This window comes from Arvicanthis niloticus, chromosome X (genome assembly GCF_011762505.2).
Source record: "Arvicanthis niloticus isolate mArvNil1 chromosome X, mArvNil1.pat.X, whole genome shotgun sequence".
Taxonomy (NCBI): domain Eukaryota; kingdom Metazoa; phylum Chordata; class Mammalia; order Rodentia; family Muridae; genus Arvicanthis; species Arvicanthis niloticus.
Window position 1 is genome coordinate 108,899,840 of NC_047679.1, and position 20,660 is coordinate 108,920,499.

The window sequence follows — 20,660 nt, forward strand, 5'->3', positions numbered from 1 at the left end:
CTAGAGATACCATAATGAGAGATTCTTCTACTTTCATAGTTCACAGTTTATTATAAAGCTGCTAAGGGTATATGTCTTAGGATGAAAATACCAGACAGGGGCAAATAATATTCAGTGAATAATTCTCAGTTGGTTCATTCTTGGTTTTATCTAGGATGACTGGACTAGAGCACTGTCCTTTAACCAGAAGTTATGGCATTTCTGCTTGTCCCTTTCATGTAACAATGAACAGTCTTTTAGGAATGCTTTGACAAAACAACCACTCTTGCAGGGAATTGGTGTAAGAGGAGACCCTGTCCTGTCATCACTGTTAACTGATGTTATTAAATAGGAGTTGCACAAAACAGCTTGGCAGACGAAAGCAGCGCCACTGCAAACCTGCGGTGGCCCATTTCTGACCCCCACTTGAAGCTTCTAATTATGTCAGTCATTGTTTTCAATGACAAGTATGTGTTTATAAACATCATCCATGACAGAGGAGATTTGAACTCTCAGGAGAATGCTAAAAACCTTCTGTATCATTTGTTTTTCATCTATGACAAAGTGTATTCTATTGCCATTGGGAGGCCATATTAGACAGTCCAAAGAACAGTCTACTGGCTTAGCAGAAAACTGCCTAAGAAGCAAAAAAGTAGCTAAATTGCTAAGGCATCAATAAAGGTACTTTGGAGAATAGCTTCATGAGGGTCCCTTTTAATTGGCATATAATAATTGCACAAAATAATGGTTTTCATCATGACATTTCTATACATGTATATAAGTAGTGTGATTTATTTACACACTTCACCACATTTCCTAGCCCTTTCCCCTCACATTGGCCCTCTGTCTAGAGGGTTGAGCAAAAATCATAGAGGTTACTCTAAAACTGCACCAAGATAGTAGATACCCTGTCCCCTTAGACCTTGACAAGCACTAAGGAAGGCAGCATTCACTGGAGTACAATGCCTGTTGTGGTGTTAATGTGAAATGTCTTTCACAGGTCCAGTTGGTGGCACTACTTTGGAAATGTCTGAAACCTTTAAGACTGACTGCAGACATAATGCGACTAACCAGTTCATCTGTTTCCACCATGTATTCCCTGCCATATTATCCTTTCTTAAGCTATAAGCTGCAAGACGAGGGGGAGGATCAAAGATGCAGTCCCAGCCTAAGACAGAAGAGAGCTGGAAGCTTCCTAGAGAATACGCGGTAAGAGCCTGGGACTCTGGTGGGCTTAAGCAACAGCATGAGATACACTGACTCTGGAAAAGGGAATTTGCACCTGTTTGTTTTTATTTTTCTACTTTTATTTTATCTGGCAATGGTGCTGTTTACATTTGTGATAGGTCTTTCCTCCTGAGTTGTTCTACTATGTCAGTCAGTGTGTGTGTGTGTGTGTGTGTTTGTGTGTGTGTTTGTGTGTATGTAAATCACCAGAGACATAGCCAGTGGTATGCTTTGCTAACCTCTTACACATCTCTCAATTCAATCCATGTTGGAATTTTGGCCTTGTGCATGTCTTGGGCATGTACTCAGAGCTTTAATGAGTTCATGTACACCACTAATTATGTTTTTCTGTAGCATCTATGACCTAGCCAAGCAAGCCAAGTCTTGTCTTGTAGGCTTTAAATCCAATGAGAATGTGGTTGGTTAGACCTACAACATAACTATTGTACCAGTAGACACATCGTGCTAGGTCTGCCCAATCATTATTACAGCTTGTAGGGTTCACAGTGGGGCAAGATTGTTAGATTTTTTTTTCAGTGATGACATAAATAGAAACACTATGAAAGTTATAAGGTATTGATAAAGCTTTTAGATTAGTACCCACTCATTATTCACATATTTTTCTTGATTAATCACTTTTGTAGCTGTTTCCCAGTATTTAACATAACAGCATCTCTTAATTTATTGCTAATATTGTCATCAATTCCATTATAATCCATAAAGATTCAAAATTCAGGCTGGATTTGTGAAACAAATGAAGGAACTGATTATATAAAGAAAAGGGCACAGCACTTTGATCAATATGACAATGCCTGTGAATTATTTGGGTGTCTTATGCAAATGAAGTTTCTGTTTCATAAGTCTGGGATGGGGCCTCATATCTTAGGAATCAAAACAATTCCAGGATTATACAAGACTGTATTCTGAGGAGCAAGCGTCTAGCTTGATTAAATCTTGTTGTGCATTTATATAGGGCCACAATTAAATAAATCTAAAAAGATTAATGTTTAGACTGTTTAATAGGCCACCCCAGTCTCCCTGATATGACATTAATTAGTTCTTACTACCCAAGAAGCTGTGTTGTGTCTATACAACCCACTTTTTATACTGTGATACTTTGCTTCTGATTTCATTTTTTTTTCCTGGAACTCACTGACACAGTGAGACCAGGCTGGACTTGAACTCAGAAACCCGACCGAATCCGCCTCCCAAGGGCTGGTATTAAAGGAGTGCGCCACCACACACTCCTGATTTCATTTTTTAAATAAACATTTAAACACACACACACACACACACACACACACACTCATCTTATAGTGTACATGTAGAAGTGAAGGAATGAAGGAGACAACTTGCAAGATTTGATTCTCTCCTGTCATGTGGGTTCTGGGAATCAAGCTCAAGCCATCACACTTTAGGGTAAAGTGTCTTTCATGTTCTGAGCTATTGTGCTGGCCCTTGACTTCATACTTAGTGGGGATGGAATTAAGCCACCATGTCCATATTAATGTGTATGTGCGTGTACACATATGCAAAGAGTGTCATTCAATGTTAAAATGATCTGGGAGCTGGTGCACTTACCACCTTCATTCTTCCTCAGAGCTCCCAGGGTCTAAACAGCTAGCCTGGAAACACACATGTAGGAACCCATGGCTCCAGTTGTATACATAGTAGAGGCCTTGTCGGGCATAGGTGGGAGAGGAGGACCTTGGTCCCTTGAAGGCTGGATGCCCCAGTGAGGGGGAATTCGATGGTGGGGAGGTGGGAGTGGGTAGGTGGGTGGGGACACACCCTCACAGAAATAGGAGGAAGGATGATGGGATAAGGAGTTTCTGGAGGGGGGGAAATGGAGAAAAGGGATAACATCTGAAATGTAGATAAATAAAATACCCAGTAATAAAAAATAAAAAGAAAAACAAACAAACAAACAAACAAACATAAAAACAGATAATGGAACTGGCTACTACAGTCGAGCATTTGATACTTTTTTCAGCAATTTAATATTACCCATATTACTGGGATTCCTTGTAATTGTCAAAGACAAGGGGCTGTGGAAGGGGCCCATGGAACTTTAAAACAGAATCTCCCTAAAATAAAAAAGGGAGAGGTATATCCCTGTACACCACAAATTTATTTAAATCATGTTCTTTATATTTTAAGTTTTTTTTAAAAAAATTGGATGCCAAGAAACCTTCTTCCTCTTTAGATATCTGGGATTTAAGATTTGTTCAAGTTCTCTTTCCAAATGTTTGTCTGTCTCCTCTAAGAAGCCTATAAAAGTATAAAAGCTTTGTTATTACTTGTCACAATTCTGTTGCCTTTTATTTCAACACATGTTCAGTGACCCCATTCTGCATCAGATACACTCCTAGACTGCCTAAAGTACCATTCATCATTAGTGCACTAGTAAACACTGGCCATCCAGATGATAAAGTTAATATTACAAAACTACCCACTCTAGGCAGAATCTAGAAAATGTCAACTTCAAAATAAGTTGAACCATATTGTTATGTTTATTACTACATGGTCAATAAAAAGTACTTGTGAGGTAATTAAAAATAACATACCAGGCAATATTGGTTGTCCAGCAATTCCCAGTGGAGCCATCCCGAGATTATTCATTGCTGTGGCCCATGCAGTTGGATCAGACACAGGTAGCGTCATTGCAGCAGAATCTACATTCAGAGTTCTAGCATTATCAGCTGAAATGAAATGACAGACCAAATAATTTGTTGTGTTGAGGTTTCACTATGTAGTTTAGTTCTTAAGAGTAAACTCTGGCAAATATTTTTGGAAAATGGATAGTGGACAAGTGGCGGGTAAGGCCTCAATGCAACGCTAGTTCTCTTATAATGACCGAAATAATGCAGCTTAAAGTGGCAGGAAGTCAGGAAATTTGAAAGCAATTTACCAGATGGTGTTTTAGTGTATTTCCTTTCCACCCGCTCCCCTTTCTACCCATCATAAATGGACACATCAAAGGAGTTTAGAATAATTAAGAAGTTTCTTAGTCTTCTCTGTCTGCTAGCATATTACTACTTTAGCAGACTCCATCCATCCAAACTGCTCAGGGATTCAAACTAAGAGAAAAAATCACCCAAGGGCTTCTATGTTTGTTAATAAATGTGAAAAATATATTCCTGGTAAAACTTTAGGTCCCAGCAGTCTTACAGTTGAGCTGAGAAGATCTTCAGCTAATAAAATATTCTGGGGCTTAGGGGAAAACGAATGAAACAGCAAACAGTAGACATGGTGGTCCCTATCCACAAAGACTGCACAATCTAGTTGAGGAGACACATGATGATGATAATTACTGTTAGTACCAGAACCACCACAGCCTGCCACTATCACTTGTGTGCTTACCATATGTCAATTAAAGCAGCTGGCACGAGTCATTGTCATTTAACTTTCAGGACAAATCTATGAGATGGGGAGGATTTATATTTTCATTCAACAAATGAGAAATTTTGAATAGTTATCTCTATTACCCAAGGTTGTACAGAATAAATACATTGTAGTAACTAATGTCCTTAATAAAATAATTAAGAGTCAATGAAATACATGAGTAGTATAGACTAGATTGCTAAAGTCTAAGGAATAAAGGGATTCTATGGCCTGAGTAGGTAGAAATTACTTTATAGGGAACAGATGTGGAAAGAGTAAGGTAGAATTGTATGAACTACATTTTGAGTGATAGGTGGTTATTAGCTAGTAAAGGAAAGAAAGGGGCATCCCTGAAAAAGATGACATAAGCAAAGACACTGAAATGGTCATATATGCAAGGGCAAGTGCCGACTGAACAGTTAGGTGAGATATAGTCAATAAGTTATCTAAACCCACAAGTGTTTTAATTTGGGAAATTTCTCCTTGATTGCTGATAGCCTTCAGGTAAAAGAAAACCACATAGCCTTCCTACTACCTCCCAATATGAACATCTGCCAATTAGACCCCTGAAGGCAACTCTGTTCTAAGAGTAGCTTGTTAATGTCCATCAAGTCCTTCCAAGCTGGCAACATCAGGAATGGTCCTTAGCTGCGTAATTTATACTTGTGCTATTTTATTCCAGGTGAGAACAAGCAAATGTCCAAAGATATTAGTTTTGAAATTCGAGTTTTTGTCATTCTTCTGTGTTGTATCCTCCAACCACACTCATGTCCACACATATACAGAGAGGAAGGCAAGGGCGGGAGAGCCATGAGTGTTCCACACTACTCTGCTGAATTGTCCCACTTGTAGAAACTCTAGTCCCCACACTCATTATCAGAGCTCTCTCATGGAGACATAGTTTAAGCTAAACAGAGCTCTGTTGTAAATATTAGGAAGAAAACAAAAATATATCATCAAATACAGAGTGGATTTCCAATTTCCAGGTAGCAAGTGTTTGAGGGATCTCTGATTGGAGACTGCAGAATGTCTCCCAGGGAACACAAATAGGTTCATAGGAACTAGGTCACAATGTCAAAATGCTTTTCTTCAGGCTCTTTCGTTTATTCCCAGCATAGCTATATATTATTGTGAAAAAGAAAACCAATCAACCAACCTGGGAGCTCTTCTCAACATGAGATTTTAAAATCAAATATTGGAATTTCTAACACAGCAATTCTCCCCAAACTGTGGACAAATTTAGGAGTCAGAGATAAGAAGGATAAGGATCTAAACTGTTAGTTTTAAAGGACAATACCATATTTGTCTTTGCAAAAATGTCTATTAATCAAACTGTCTGTTGTTCCCCTGTAACTATTGTACCTCAGTGACTATCATTCCTAAATTCCCAAGTCTTTTTTTCAGTGTTCTTATCATCTCCCTTGCTTCTTCAACCATCTGTCTCTACCTGTCAAACTCTCCTCATTTACAAAGGTAATCTCAAATACCACTTTACCTGTGAAGCCACCTCACTGGAATTAATTATTCTATCCTATATGCTCTCATTACATTTTATTTTGCATGTGATTTTTATAAACTTATTCTCAGAATCTGTCCCCTCAAACCCATTTTTAGTGTGTCTTGCTATACAGTAGATTCTGTGCTGGTGACTAGAAAACAGGGATGAAAATTTGTTGACTTCTCTGGAAGAGCTTGCAATATAGCAGGAGGGACAGATATACAAAGAACCAAACACTGATTATTGTAATAAGCACCACAATAAAACTGTGAGTAAAGTGCTCTGGGACTCCAGAAGATTAATTAAAGCTATAGGAATGGGTTTCGCTATATGTATTTGGGGATTGCAAAGGTAGAGGAGATGAGTTGCCAGAGAAGCCTTCACTGGAAAAAAAATATTTCAATAGGTTAGTAAGGAGGATTATGATTTTCTTCCAGATAATGTGTGGAAGATGAGGTTAGAGGAGTGTGGGAATCAAGAACAACTGAATATTCATCAAGGATGGTCTTGAATTAGAGTTGTAGGCTGTATTTCTATCTTCTAGCTTGTAGCTAAGTTAGGTCACAGATGGGGTTTTAGGGATCTTTTTAATTTTTCTTTGAGACAGGGTCTCAATATAGCACCACTGGTTTGGAATTGACAGAGTTCTGTCTGTCTCTGCCTTGGAAGTACTGGTGTTAAAGGTTTGCACCACCACACCCAGAATAAAAATCTTTTTAAGCCTCCAATTTTTAATGCAGTGTGTGGTAAAAAGTATCAATTCAAGATATATTTGAATAAATGTCTAGTGAAAAATAAATTGTATTGACTTTGGTACGTAGGTAATGCACGCAATGACATTCATTGATAGTCTATATCCATGTTAAGAATAATAAACTGTAGACACCATTATTGCTAAGCCAATTCTCAATAGTAAATAAATATATATGGGAGTTTATTTACAGTTACAACCAGTCTATCTAACTAATAATTTGGTCTGATCTTATTACCTATAATCATGCTCTTGCATCAGTAATCATTTATGCAAGCAAGATTGCAAAAGTTTTCATTCAAACACAAATTCTAGGTGATCCTTTGCTTCCCAGATGTCTAGGTTAATGGTTCACATTAACAAAACGTGCTATGCTAAATACATTTGTAGAATTATCACTAAGTTGTGGAAAAATTAAGCCTTACTCTAATTTGCTTTCAAGCCTAAATATAGATATCAAGCAATTTCTTTAGTATCTTAGCAAATGAGTGTCACATCACAGAGGAGGATTTCACTCCATTTCCTATGACTGTATTAGTAGCCAAGTACTAGAAGTAGCCAAGAATACTCAGACGGGGCTGCAGAGATGGTTCAGTGGTTAGGAGTGCTTGGTGTGCAGTTCTGAGGACCAAAGTTCAGATCCAAGCTTCCACATAGCATGTGAGTATCCCATATATGCCTATAACCCAGTTCTGAAGTGAGTGGAAAGGAGGGACTCATTGGTGTTTGCTGGATTGTAGCCTACCAAAAAAGAAAATATAACCCCTAAGCTTGTGGAGAGACCTTGCCTGAAAACAATAGGTAGAGAGTGAGAGAGGAGGACACACAGCAGAGAGTACTAGATGAGGGCACATCGGGCTCTCTTCTTGCCTCTATGCATGTGCCCAAGCACCCACACTTGCATACCTATATACATGTGCACACACACATGCACATCAATTTGAAAAAGAAAGAAATACTCAGAATGTAAGTGCCAGTGATACTCAATGCTCTTCAAAATACCTTCCCTAGTTCTCCTACTTTGCTGTGTGACAACTCGTTCGGAGATCAGAAGTTATAGAGTAGATGTCCATAAGCTCATTCAAAGTAACTGAATTGAAGATATGGCATTTTGGAATAAGACTGCATAAACATCAAAGCAATAAAAATTTTGGAAGTGATTATCCACTTTAACTTGATGTCACTTCATAACTACCAAGCTAGTGCCTGTTTATGAACCACTGATTATCCAATTCTGTAAAGCTATTTGAAAATAAAGATTATATATCCTATCATACTAAAGTTCATGATTATAAATGTCTCTTTTTCCCCTTTGAAACAAGTAAAATATATTGGTACCATCTCTCCAACTATATTCTTTTATTAAGATAAAAACTTTCTTGGCAATTTGCTCTTCTCCAATTCTCTTTTTAAAAATAATAGTACTTCCTTATTTTGTGTTTGTGTGTAGGTAAGCATGTACCATGCATGGAGGTTAGAGGGTGACTTGTAGACATTGGTCAGGAGACATAAACCTCATTTACTTCTGTTACTTCTACCAATGAATCTACTTTTAAATAAGAGAACTCTGTATATGTACAATGTGGGGATTATCTACTAGATTTAATAGATCTAAAGCCATTCAAACTCTCTTTACACTGTGTGGTTCTGGATTGTGGACTTAGCTCTCTATCATTTCTGCAGAAGCAAGATAATAGACCCCAGACCTCTGGACCATACCAGTACTAAAAAAATTCTGAATAATATAACAGAAACCATACTAGGACTAATACTTTAATCATACTTACTATGTGCCAGGCATTGTTCTGGCATTTTATGTATATAAATTTAAAACCAAAAGCAAGTCTATGAAATAAATTCTTCTCATTATCTTACTGTATTTATGAATTAATAAGAACAGAGGGCAGACAGCGGCCAGAATACAAGCTTACAAAGTCTGGCTCCATGATATCTGCTTTTACCTATTATATGATATTAAATAAGGATAATCAAAAAGTTAGGCAAGATTTGAGCTTGTACATATGGGTATTCCCCATGCCTTCTATTCTAGTGGTCTCATTTTTAGCTAAGTTTCTCCTCAATGGAAATATGACAGTCTGGAGACATTTCTATTTGTACCATTTGGGGACAGGGAGTTGCTGCTGAGATCTCTCTAGTGGCTAGGTGAAGGCCAAGGAATTGGTAATCATCTTTTGTCCTACAGGGCAGTCCTCTGGAGTGAAGAATTACCTGGCTCTAAATGTCTATTGTGGTGAGATTGTGAGACTTGCATGCGTGCACAGGCATGTGCAAACATGCTATCCTTCATGTGTGGAGACTAGGGAACAACTCGTCCAAACATTGTCTTCTTATTTCTGTAGTAGTGCATGAGCTTCTGGGATATTCATCTGTCTCTCTGACATTTTGTGGTAGATGTGCCAGACTTACAGACATATGCCACTGCATCTAGCACCTTTGCATAAGTTCCAGGGATTGCATTTGGGTCACCATTGAACTTGTGTAACTATGCTTGCTTCTGAGGTTAGTGCTTGTATCCACTGAGCCATGTCCATAGTTCACAATTTTGTGTTTTTTAAATGAAGAGTGGCTCGTACTCCTGGATTCTTCATAACCCTGAGTCATCTATTACTTGCACAACCAATCCCATATTCACAGTTCTTGACACAGTCACTCATGCTACTATGCAGTAAATACAAAGACTAATCTGATTAGATTCCCCATGAATCTATTTAATAGCATTATCTACTTTTTCAATGTTTCACATCAAAGAAATAATTGCTGTCATGGTGTGGAGATACACACTACAGAAGGCTGTTTAGAAAGTAGTAGTAAAAACTCAACTATGATGAAAGAAAGGGAGAACAAATTTAGAAAATGTTGGTATTGAACACAGAGCAAACCCACATTTTTTTATTTTTATTTTTGGCACATCACCTAGTACTCTGTACATAACCAACATGCAAAAAATATTTTCTTTGATAGATTATGGCATAAGGATAGGATTGTGTGTCCCAGCACTGAATAACATTGTGCTTTCTGTTCTTTCGCTAATGGAAAGGAAACAGCAGAATAAATCATGGTTTTGGATTGCATTAAGCCTACAGCTCAAGGTTTTATCTTCTGCTTGGTATTTATTGCTCATGAAGCAATATATTGTGCTGTGCAAGTGTTATTTTGAGTCCTTGTTCATTTTCCTTGAAAATTAACAATACATCATTGTTTGTGAACAATGCACTGAAGCCCCAGGTACCCACTCTCCTGTTGCAGATGTCACTGGCAGTGACGCTACAGCTTGCATCATGGTTATGCAGGCTGAAAGAGCTGACAATGAATTTTGTAAGATAAAGCTCTGAGACAGCAGAGAGTGCTATACAGGATGGATCAGAGACCACTGAAGAAAAGTAGGATGTCACAACTTATTCTTACTGGACAGGGAATGGAAGGGGAGGGGAATAAGAGGAAGGGGGCGAAGGGGAAAAGAGAGGAAAGGAGTAAAGGGTCTTAATGATAGTATATCTAGTAAATAATCATCCTCACATGGACTGTATGTGTACAGCATGTGGGAGATAGTAGCTTAATCCTTAAGATATACAGATGAGAAATTTAGGGTAGAAGGTACTTTTGCAAACTAAACAGCTTCCCAGTGATTCACTGTTCTTTTATACAAGCAAGAGAGTTTTTGAGACAGTACTGGAGCAGTTATGAGGACATTACAGGTTTTAAACTAGTTCAATTAGACCTGCACAGAATCAAGTCAGCCAAAATCCCAGCATGAATAGGGCAAGAGCTCACTAAGGCCTACCCACAGCTAAGGAGATATGGCAGCTGATGGCTTCTGGGGAAAGGTCACTTTTCTTCAGCTATGTAGCCTGTGATAGGTAGTCCATGTGCCAATGATGGCCTTACAATGATGGCCATGCACATACTGACAACACTAACTAGACTGTCTGGGTTAAAAAAAAAATAAATATGGTGGGGAATAATGAGTTGGAAAGGAGTTAATGGGTGTAAATAAAAACACATTATATATTTGTAAACAAGTCCTTTAGTAATTGTTACAGTGAGAGTGGGGTGGTGGTAGTGAGAAAGAATAACACAGGTTTTTGGCCCAAGCCCATTCAGGAACTCATAGTATACATCCCATATTTATGAAGGCAACATGTTATAGGAAAGTAATAAACCTTGGAGTTGGATAGATATAAACATCTAACCATAATTCTAGTATTTATTACTTGTGTGAACTGACAGTTCTACAAACTTTTAAGCTAGTTTATTCACCTAGAGCTGAAGATACCTATCTTTCAGGTACTAAGAATCATGACTCATTCTGTCATTTGCCCCCACCCCAACACACACACACAGACACACTCACAAACACACACACATACACACACACACACACACACATTTTGCATGTGTGGGGGTAAACATGTATGTGGATATGCAAATATGTATGTATGTGTACATGTGAATGCTTGAAGGTGATGTCAGGAATAGTCCTCTCTGGCTTTTTTTTTTTTTTTTTTACCTTATTAATTGAAGCAGAGTCTCCCACTGAAAACCAGAACCTGCTAACATGAGTATTCCTGCTAGCCAGCTTGCCCTGTCTCCCTCTCCTGAGGCTGAAATTACAGGTGGGCCACAGTGTCCACCATGCTTGTGTAGCAGTTATATGGACCTACAAATCTGAATTCCAGTCCTCATGTTTGTGAAGAAAGTGTTTTAACCACAGAGAAACTCCCAATTCCAATGATAGTTATTCTGATTCCTAATATTAAATGAAAGAAAATTGTGCAAAACAGTTTTATAGTTAATGATTTTTTTCAAATATAAATGTTGATAGTTAGAAAAAGATGTGTTTCAGGCCCTGAGCATGATCATTACATTTTCCTCAATGATGAAACAACACAGGTAATATTTATCAAGTATGCCGACTTTACAGATAACAAAAATGAAAGGCAAATAAGTTAGGAAACTGCCTAGGTTCCCATGGATATATGCAATGGTGGAGCTAGAATTCCAATCTGGGGAAGTTTGGTTGCAGAGCACACTCTTAGGCATAAACTTTAGAGTATTGAGGATGCTGAGTCTAATGTCTGAGACTGAAGATTTCAATTCAATTCCCTTCATATTTCCCTTCCTTCTTGTTGAGAAAGAAACCATTAGCTGTCCTGTGGGGGTGTCTTCTTACACACTTCTGAGTTAGATACAGACCTTCCCTTGTTTTGGGGTACATTTAAAGACTCCCAGGTATATTGCTCATTACTAGAAGGTTATTTAGAGAACGTTAGCCAGGAGACTAGTTGAGGTTGGGTACAATGGACCTGAAAACTCATCAAGCTCTACTGCAGGGTTCCTAGAAGCATATGGCTTTGGGCTTTTCTGGACTATAGTCTATACCTGATAAAAACTTGAACTTTCTGAGGTATAAGTGGCTAAGGTAGAACAAATGCTTCACTGTGGTCTTCTAGTCTTTAGAATGGCATCATCATGTTTATTCAATATCTCTTCACTTACTATTAAGGTAAAGAACACCAATATGAATAAATGTGCTCTAAAAAAGACTACTTATTCAAGCTCTATCAACAGCTTTTCTAGTTTCTTATTAAGCAACCCATTTCATAACCCAATTTTGATACATACATGCAAAAATTATTATTGGACTCTCAGTTCTTTTGTAGGTATTGTTTTTTTAACCAGAGTCTTCATATTTAACAAATCAGGTACTGAGCATACTCATTGTGTTAATGGTGCAGCTGACAGTGGTGGCAGCTAGAGTTGAGATAAGAGAGACAAGGAAAAGTAGCAGCATAAACTGAGTAACACCTTAAAGTTCTGTTGTCCACCCTTTACAAAGATAGGCTGCATAAAATGTTATTTGACAGCCCGATGCTATACACTTGAAAGTCTTGCAAGCTCTCTTGAAAAAAAAAAGAAAAAGAAAAGAAAAGAACAATCCTGTAGTTAATCCACAAAATGCTTTGCTTTACTGTTTCTGAAATCTTTCTAACATGTCCATGGCAACTTCTTTGCCATAGGACATAGAGTAGAACGAAGATAAACAGCATGAACTCCGTGTGGAATTAAAAGGGCTTGTCTGAACTCTGCTCTGCCCTGTACTCTCTGCAGTAATCACCCTTGAGTTTGTCAAATTGCCTTGCCTTCCAACCATGTAATTCTGTTCACTTGGAGTGGGACTAAATAGGCAGATTTCTAGGGTCCACTGCTGAGATTTTTCACTTGGGTGGTAATAGAGAATCTGCCTTGTGATCAAGTAGCCTACTACAAATCTGACAGTTACAGAGCCTCAATTTCTTCATCTAAGAATAACACCAATATCATCACTTTCATGGGGCTGTACTGAAGACAACATGGGTGGTTAATATATGTGTATCATACCTGAGTCTATGCTTCTATCCTAAAACCAGAGTGATGAACAAATGGAGCCATTCTATTCTTCAGTTGGTTGATCTCTGAGATTATATTGTTGACTTGCTGGGCAAGGCCACTAAATACAGGGCTATGGTCTAGGTCAGGGAGGTGGGACCCTGGCCATGATAACTATAAACAAGTCAAGTGTTAAATCCTAGTGATAATGGGAACTTTGGCTTGAGAACTAGCTGCCTCAGCAGGGTCATTCTCAAATATTAAGGGCAATGCTATATATACACAAATAGCCACGGGAGGCAGTGACTAATGACAGGCTCTGTGTTGGGCCAGCAGCCCTGGCTCCTTCTGAACTTCTTTCTACCTTTTACCTCCATGAACAGGAGGAACAGAATTTCTGAACGTTATTTCCATTTAAGAATCATCTGAAAATGATAGCCTTTACTATACAGAGTTTTCACCTTTCAGGTTTCAAAAGAACTCATTTGATTTTTCTGAAAACTACTATTTTGCATCAGCTACTAACATGTAATTGGCCAGAGCAACTAGAAAATTCTTAACCCTGCACTGTTTGGAGGATCTCCAGACATGCCTGACCAATTACTCAAGGAAAAATACCCATATATGCCTCTAGTCTATTTCCCTTCAGTAGCATGCCAGATTTTGATAGTAAGACCCTATTGCTGGAGACAACCCATAATTTGGTCACAAGACATGGAAAAATCAAGCTGAAACTGGCTGGAAAGCTTAATTTCTCCTGGAGAGTTTTTTATAGGACCAAAGGTGCTATGTCGGCTGCTGTAAGAGAAAAGTCACCAATAACTTTACCCAATTGTGAACACTGTGAATGACTATCCAAGGGTGCAACAGTGGAATGAATATCTTGTGCAATAACCAACCGCTTTCTGTTTTTCCCCCTTTTCTACTGGATATTTTATTTATTTACATTTCAGATGTCATCCCCTTTCCCCATTTTCCATGCCTAGAAACCACCTATCCCATCCCTCCTTCTCATTTTTGCTTTTATACCATTTTAATTACATGCAAGTATTAAGGTCAGTTATAGGTTGAGGAAATAGCAATATAATAGATGTAAGGAACAAGCAAGGCAATAAACAAAGTTCAGTGATCACTCCCACGATCACTGTTTCTAAGGGCTTATCAGGATGACCAAAGTATCTGAGCCTACTTCCCTGTCCTAGCCCAAAGTCATTTTCATGTCTGAAGCCTACTTCTTTGCTCTAGCCTAAAATTTAGATTCCTGTCAGAAATTACTTCTTTGTTCTAGCCTAATGTCAGATTGCTGCCTGAAGCCCACTTCCTTGTCCTTGGCCAAGGTCAGATTTCTGCCAAGCAGCCCCAAAACCTCTCCACCTCTCTCCATTTTTTATTTTATAAACAAGACTGAGCTTGTCTTAGGTTCTTTCTACCAAGAATGCCTTCTTTACCCCTCATGAATATGCATTATCAAAAGCAATGCACTTCTGTCTTAGGTTGGTAAGGCTCTGTGCAGAATCTTACCCAAATCTTTGGCTTTCCAGCCTGTTAATTTGATAACTCTGTCTGGGATTCCATTTTCAGTTTCAAGCCATGTACTTTGGCCACCAACAAGTTTCTGTTGTTAAAAAAAACTTTAACATGATGGGCAGGAATAAAGTATTCCCAGGACAAAAAGGGCTAACATGATCAAGCTATATATGCCATTCTTGAAGCTTGACCAAAATAGAAATACTGACCTCAGGCCATGGGTAATTTTATCAGCAGTATCTGCTGAATCAACCCTCAGCAGAGCAGCATTCTTTAAATTCATAAGCTCACTATGCAAAGTTAAAACATCCAGAGAGTTGTTAGAATTATGCCAAATACACTGCAAGTGTCTTAAACTTCTTTCCTAATTATAATGACTACCACTGTAAATTTTAGAACTAACATGGATCCAATGGTGTTTGGCATAACACTCGAGATGGCTCCTTACTCCTAAATTGTGAACCACCTTCCAATGTGTCACAGCAATTGCAGAAGCAGTGGTGCTAGCAATTGATGTAATTAAAGCTGTGATACCAGCAATAATCAAGCCCACTACCCTCTTGCTTTTGCTTAAAGCCCGACTCACTTTTTCCAGTACTTGCAAGCTTTTTTTCAGAATACCAAGGTTCTGTGATACTCAGGGCAATAAAACAAAAGCTGGTTGATAGACTTCCGTAACTGACATGCCAGGTTTGAACACACTAACACAATTAGAAAATGTACAATCAATGCAACTTACATTAAATACTGTAGAAGAAACAAAAGTAATTTTAACTTGACAATTAAAAGAGCCTTCACACAAGTACTAACACGTGTTTGAAACCCAGATCCTGTTCTAACTTTATCTCTTGCTAACATAACATCATAGAGAACTGCAGCTAACGTCCAAATATGTCTCTGAAAATGTCCAGAACCAGGCTTCCAAATCTAGCCTGGGAACACATGGAGGGACCCATGGCTCCAGCTGTATACATAGTGGGGAATGGCCTTGTCCGGCATCAGTGGGAGAGGAGGGACTTCATGAAAGCTGGATCCCCTAGGGTGGGGGAATTCAAGTTCGGGGAGGTGGGAGTGGGTGGATGGGTGGGGGCATACCATCATAGAAGTAGAAGGAGGGGGGATGGGATGGGGCGGGGGGAGTGGGGAAAGGAGATAACATCTGAAATGCAGAGAAATAAATTATCCAATAATTAAAAAAACCCAAACAAACAGATAATGGAACTGGCTATCACAGTCCAGCATTTGAGACTTTTTGTCAGCAATTTAACATTATCCATTTTACTGGGATTTCTTATAATTGTCAAGGACAAGGGACTGTGGAAGTGGTCCATGGAACTTTAAAACAATTTCTTCATAAAAGGAAAAAGGGGGAGATAGATCCCCATACATCACAAATTTAAATCATGTTCTTTTTATTTTAAATTTTACAAAAAAATTGGATGCCAAGGAACTTTCTGCTGAGTGTCTATGGGACTCTACAACTAGGCATACTTATACATAGGTGAAAGGGAAGGATCCACTTACTGGCGTAAGGCATGATCCTGATCAGGTACTTAATATGGGAAAGAGGGAATGTTTGTGTTTTTTTTCTGCAGGATGCTGAAGGAGCATAGCAGCTTCCAGAGTGACAGGTGAGACATACTGATGCTGGGACAAAGAATGATGCTGACCTGTGAGCATGCTGAGTGCCCTGACAATGGTGACTGGGAAGCTGTATTGGACATATGTTCCCATCCCACCTTTGCTTACCTATACCCCTGATGGGACAAGCTGCCTTGCCTCAAGTTTTAGACCTCATGGAACAGAGAATCAAAAAGAAAAGTTATAATGACTCTTGTATTTTTCTTAAATGTGACCAGATATTTGGACTCAATCACAGGCTGGTCTAGAAATCACTCCAATATTGGAAATAACCAACTGCTTTCTAATTGAATTTAAGAATGTCTTTATAGGAGAAAATACATAAATTTGACCAATAATCTGTGGTTAGGGGAACTCATAGGCCCTAGGAATAAACATACTGCTATTATTTTGTTAAATGGATTTAGTTTCAAATTGCACTCTATATCTGCAAATTAATTTAGTTTTCAGACTTCATTAATGAAGTTTCTTTGTGTATTGGACAATAATCAAATAGCAGAGAATAAGTGTATGTGGAGGGCTCATCTATAAATAAGATATCTATATCACACCTCCTCCCCAAGGTTTAGACCCCAGCACAGAAAATTTGGAAGAAAGACTGTGTAAGAGCTAGAGGTCAGGGAGGACTGGAGTGCAACAATGTTTTCTGAATATGATAGGAATACTGCACTCATGAGGTCACAGTAGCTGTGGTTGTCTGTCCAAAACAGGTACAAAATCAAGCCAGTCAACATTACAACATGGGCAGGGAGGCGCACAGAGCAGTCCTGTTTACCTGGACAATTACTGATCATTGAGAGCATCTAGGGTACTTTTCTTTAGGAGTATGCTCACTTATAGGTTAATCAAGATCCAGTGGATAGGTCAATATTTATGCCTATATATATGGGAAGTACAAATTGTACATAGTGATCTATAAAATAAAAGGATATGAAATCAGAATGGGATATGGGATTGAGGGAGTGGATTTGGTGGGGAAGTTAGACGAGTAAGGGGTGAATATGTTCAAAATGTTCTGTATGCACGCATACAATTGCAGAAGAATTAATAAAAATGCATGAGACCTCTCAACCTTTAATGCAATATGCCCCTGTTTGAAGACAACTGAGTTATAACAGAAGTTAAGATTACTCTTTGGATTAGAATTGAATTCCAATCTTGGCCTAATACTTTTTAGACATGGAATGCTTGGGCAATGATCTAAAGTCTTTGTACTTTATAGGTCTAAGAATGAGAATCATAGTAGTACTTGTCTATTAGAATGGTAGGAAATTTAAAGGAGAAAACATATGGAAAGATTTACTGTAGCATTTAGCTCAATAAAATAGTTGCAGAGTATAAGTAATTACTAATGTAGTAACAATTGTGAACTCTGCCTCTGCTATTTTATAAAAAATGGGTGTCAAAGGTGAGGAGTGGGAATATTTTGATCCCTTCATGGAGAAGGGAGATGAAGATATCAGTATATGAACCATCCATCAATAATACTGTTACAACAGCATCAACAAAATAACAGGATGGCTTCTCTGTAACATTGTCTTTGTGCCAAGAACATGGCCAGGAAGACCAACAAGACTAATTTAAATTTTCCACATCCAACTGATGCATTTTTATGTATTTAAATTTTTTTATTTATTATAATAATAGCTATAATAAAAACTACTTTCTACCATATTATTATTATTGTGTGTGACTTGTGTGGAAGTGCACATGCATGGATATCAGAGTGTAACTTTGTAGAGTTTGTTATCTCTTTATATTGGTTCTGGGGATGGAACTCAGATCATTGGGCTGGTGCAGCAAGCACTTTACATGATGAGATGCCTCAGTCCTCCCATTGATACATTTTAGAAAAGTTATGCCGCTTATCCTGAAAATATTTTCCTGTGTTACTCTTCCCCAGCTTACACCCACCTCCACCAGAACAATTCCCAAAGTTCATTTGCTTTTTATTTTTATTTTCCTAGAACTACATTCACACTTTCTTTTTCTGACCACTCACCATCTGTGATGATGGAAAGGTAGAACAACTCACTGACACATCTTGATTATTTGTGATGATGCTTGGAAGATTGCCGGCAAGGATTGTTCTTTCTTTCCAATTTTATAACAAAGACAAAGGGAGGTTAAGGGCATAATTGTGACCTTTGTGTCAGCTGGGTAAAGAAAGTCCATTGGATTAACATTTACTAGGAATAATTTGTATGCAAGTAAATTTTGTTGTCAGTTTATGATTCTGAGACAGTATTACTAATTGTTCTTTACTTGGAAACTATTTTATATATGTCTTATTTTGCCTCATCTAGTTTCATAGCTCTTCTGAATATTTTAATGTAGCAACAGTAGAAGCAAAGGATGTGAGTTATTGACTTTCTTTCCTCTATATGCATTTCTGCTGTAACTTAAATTTTCTTTTCGAGTGAATCTCTAGGCCAGTAAGTGATATTATCTTTAATTCACTTGTGTGTATGTTCGTGGTTAATGTCATTAACATGGAGGAGACATGAGGTATTAAAAAATACAAGGCATCTAATTTGGCAATGATCTCCAGAGCAAACCTTACAGAGATTGGTAGAGCAAATTTGATTTGAAAATGATTACAAAGGGTGAATTCCCTGTAAATAATAAATAGGAAAGAAAATCGGCCTGGGAGTATTTGCTTATCTACTTATTTCCACATGGAAGACAAGCTGTAATTCCTCACAGCCCACACTTACATCGTATCTAGACTGGACAGAGTGAAACCAACACAGGATGAAAATAAATATACAAGCCTACCCATTTACTGCATTCTCTATCAGGTCCAAGACCAAGACCCTAAATGTCTTAGGGTTTCTATTGCCTTGAATAAAGACCATGACCTTAAGTCTTTAGGTAACAATCCATTGTTACAATTCAAGCATTCAACTTCAAATCCCAATGACTGCATAACTGTTCTTATCTCTCTCTGAAGCTAGCTCATCGAGAAAGAAGGCAACGTGAGAGTCAAGGCCATGAACATATCTGAAGATTCCAGGAATGTTCTGGGAAAGCATACCTTCTATACATATCAGCACTTCTGAGAAACTAACTGGTATGTTACTGCAGACATCGCCAGAGTAAACTTGTCAAGGATTTTTTATCAACACATATCTTATTTTCAAGAGCAGTAAAGCGATTTCTCTCTATAAAAATTCTATTTTCTACTGACATACATTGTCTTTTCTGTTTTGTGAATTTCTCTTTTTCTTACCTGTTCTTTGGTATGTGAATATAATTATTCAGATTACATCCACTATCACTCTCTCCTCCAACTCCTTCCAATGTCTCCCTCCTGACTTGAACCCACTGAGTACACTGGTGCTGACTTCTTTTAACTAAAGATTGAATAGTTATAAAGGAACACACACACACACACACACACACACACACACACACTAGTGTCCCTCCTTGACCCCTTGCATCCCTCAAAGGTGACCACTGATTTGGATTTTGTGCTAGCCATTCCTTGCTTATCTTCACAGTTCTATTATATATTTTAATGGTATTGCTTCAGAAATATTTTTATCTTTGTTTCTAAAGGACTCTTTAGTTGTCAAGTTGTCTTAGGGTTTCTATTTTGAATAAAGACCATGACCAACAGCACCTTGGGGAGAAAGGGGTTTATTTCAGCTCACAGGCCCACATTACAGGCCCACATTTAATTAAAGGAAGTTAGGGTAGGAACTCAAGTAGGGTAGGAACCTGGAGACAGCAGTTCTAGCAGAAGCAATAGAGGAGTGCTGCTTACTAACACATTGCTTATGACTTGCTGATTGCTTGTTTATAGCACCCAGGAGAACCAGCCTGTAGTGGCACCACCTGTAGTGAGCTGGGTCCTCCCACATCAATCATCAATTAAGAAAATGCACTACAGGATTACCCACAGGCCAATTTAATGGGGAACGTTTCTCAGGTGAGGTCTCCGCTCCCCAAATGACTAGTGTATGTCAAGTTGACAGAAAACTAGTCAACACAGTTACTTTCCTCTCACTCTCTGCCTGCTTCTTCACTCTCCAACCCTTCTTTCTCAGCTAGATCAGTAGTTTGTAATCTAGGAACAAACAGAAGTGCCAAAGATATCATTTAGCAGTAAATCCACATGTGAAGGCACTAATTCCCTAGTAATGTGGCTACTTTAGCTTTTCAAGCGAATCCTTGCAGGGTGTGAATTCATTTACCCAGAATTCCAGGGGAGATTTGGGGACATAGGTGGTAGTAGGCTAGATTGCATGATGACCAGGCAGA

The 20,660-nt window shown here is 38.3% G+C and overlaps 1 protein-coding gene across 14 annotated transcripts in view; it reads right to left on the reverse strand.

Moving 5' to 3' along the window:
- Window positions 1-20,660, reverse strand: part of Enox2 (ecto-NOX disulfide-thiol exchanger 2) — a 267,961-nt gene that overhangs the window by 65,881 nt on the left and 181,420 nt on the right. For all 14 annotated transcript variants that reach the window (XM_076918959.1, XM_076918964.1, XM_076918962.1 and 11 more), the window contains one exon: window positions 3,774-3,908. In XM_076918959.1, the coding sequence (XP_076775074.1) occupies window positions 3,774-3,908 (135 nt within the window). The remainder of the gene's footprint in view (window positions 1-3,773; window positions 3,909-20,660) is intronic.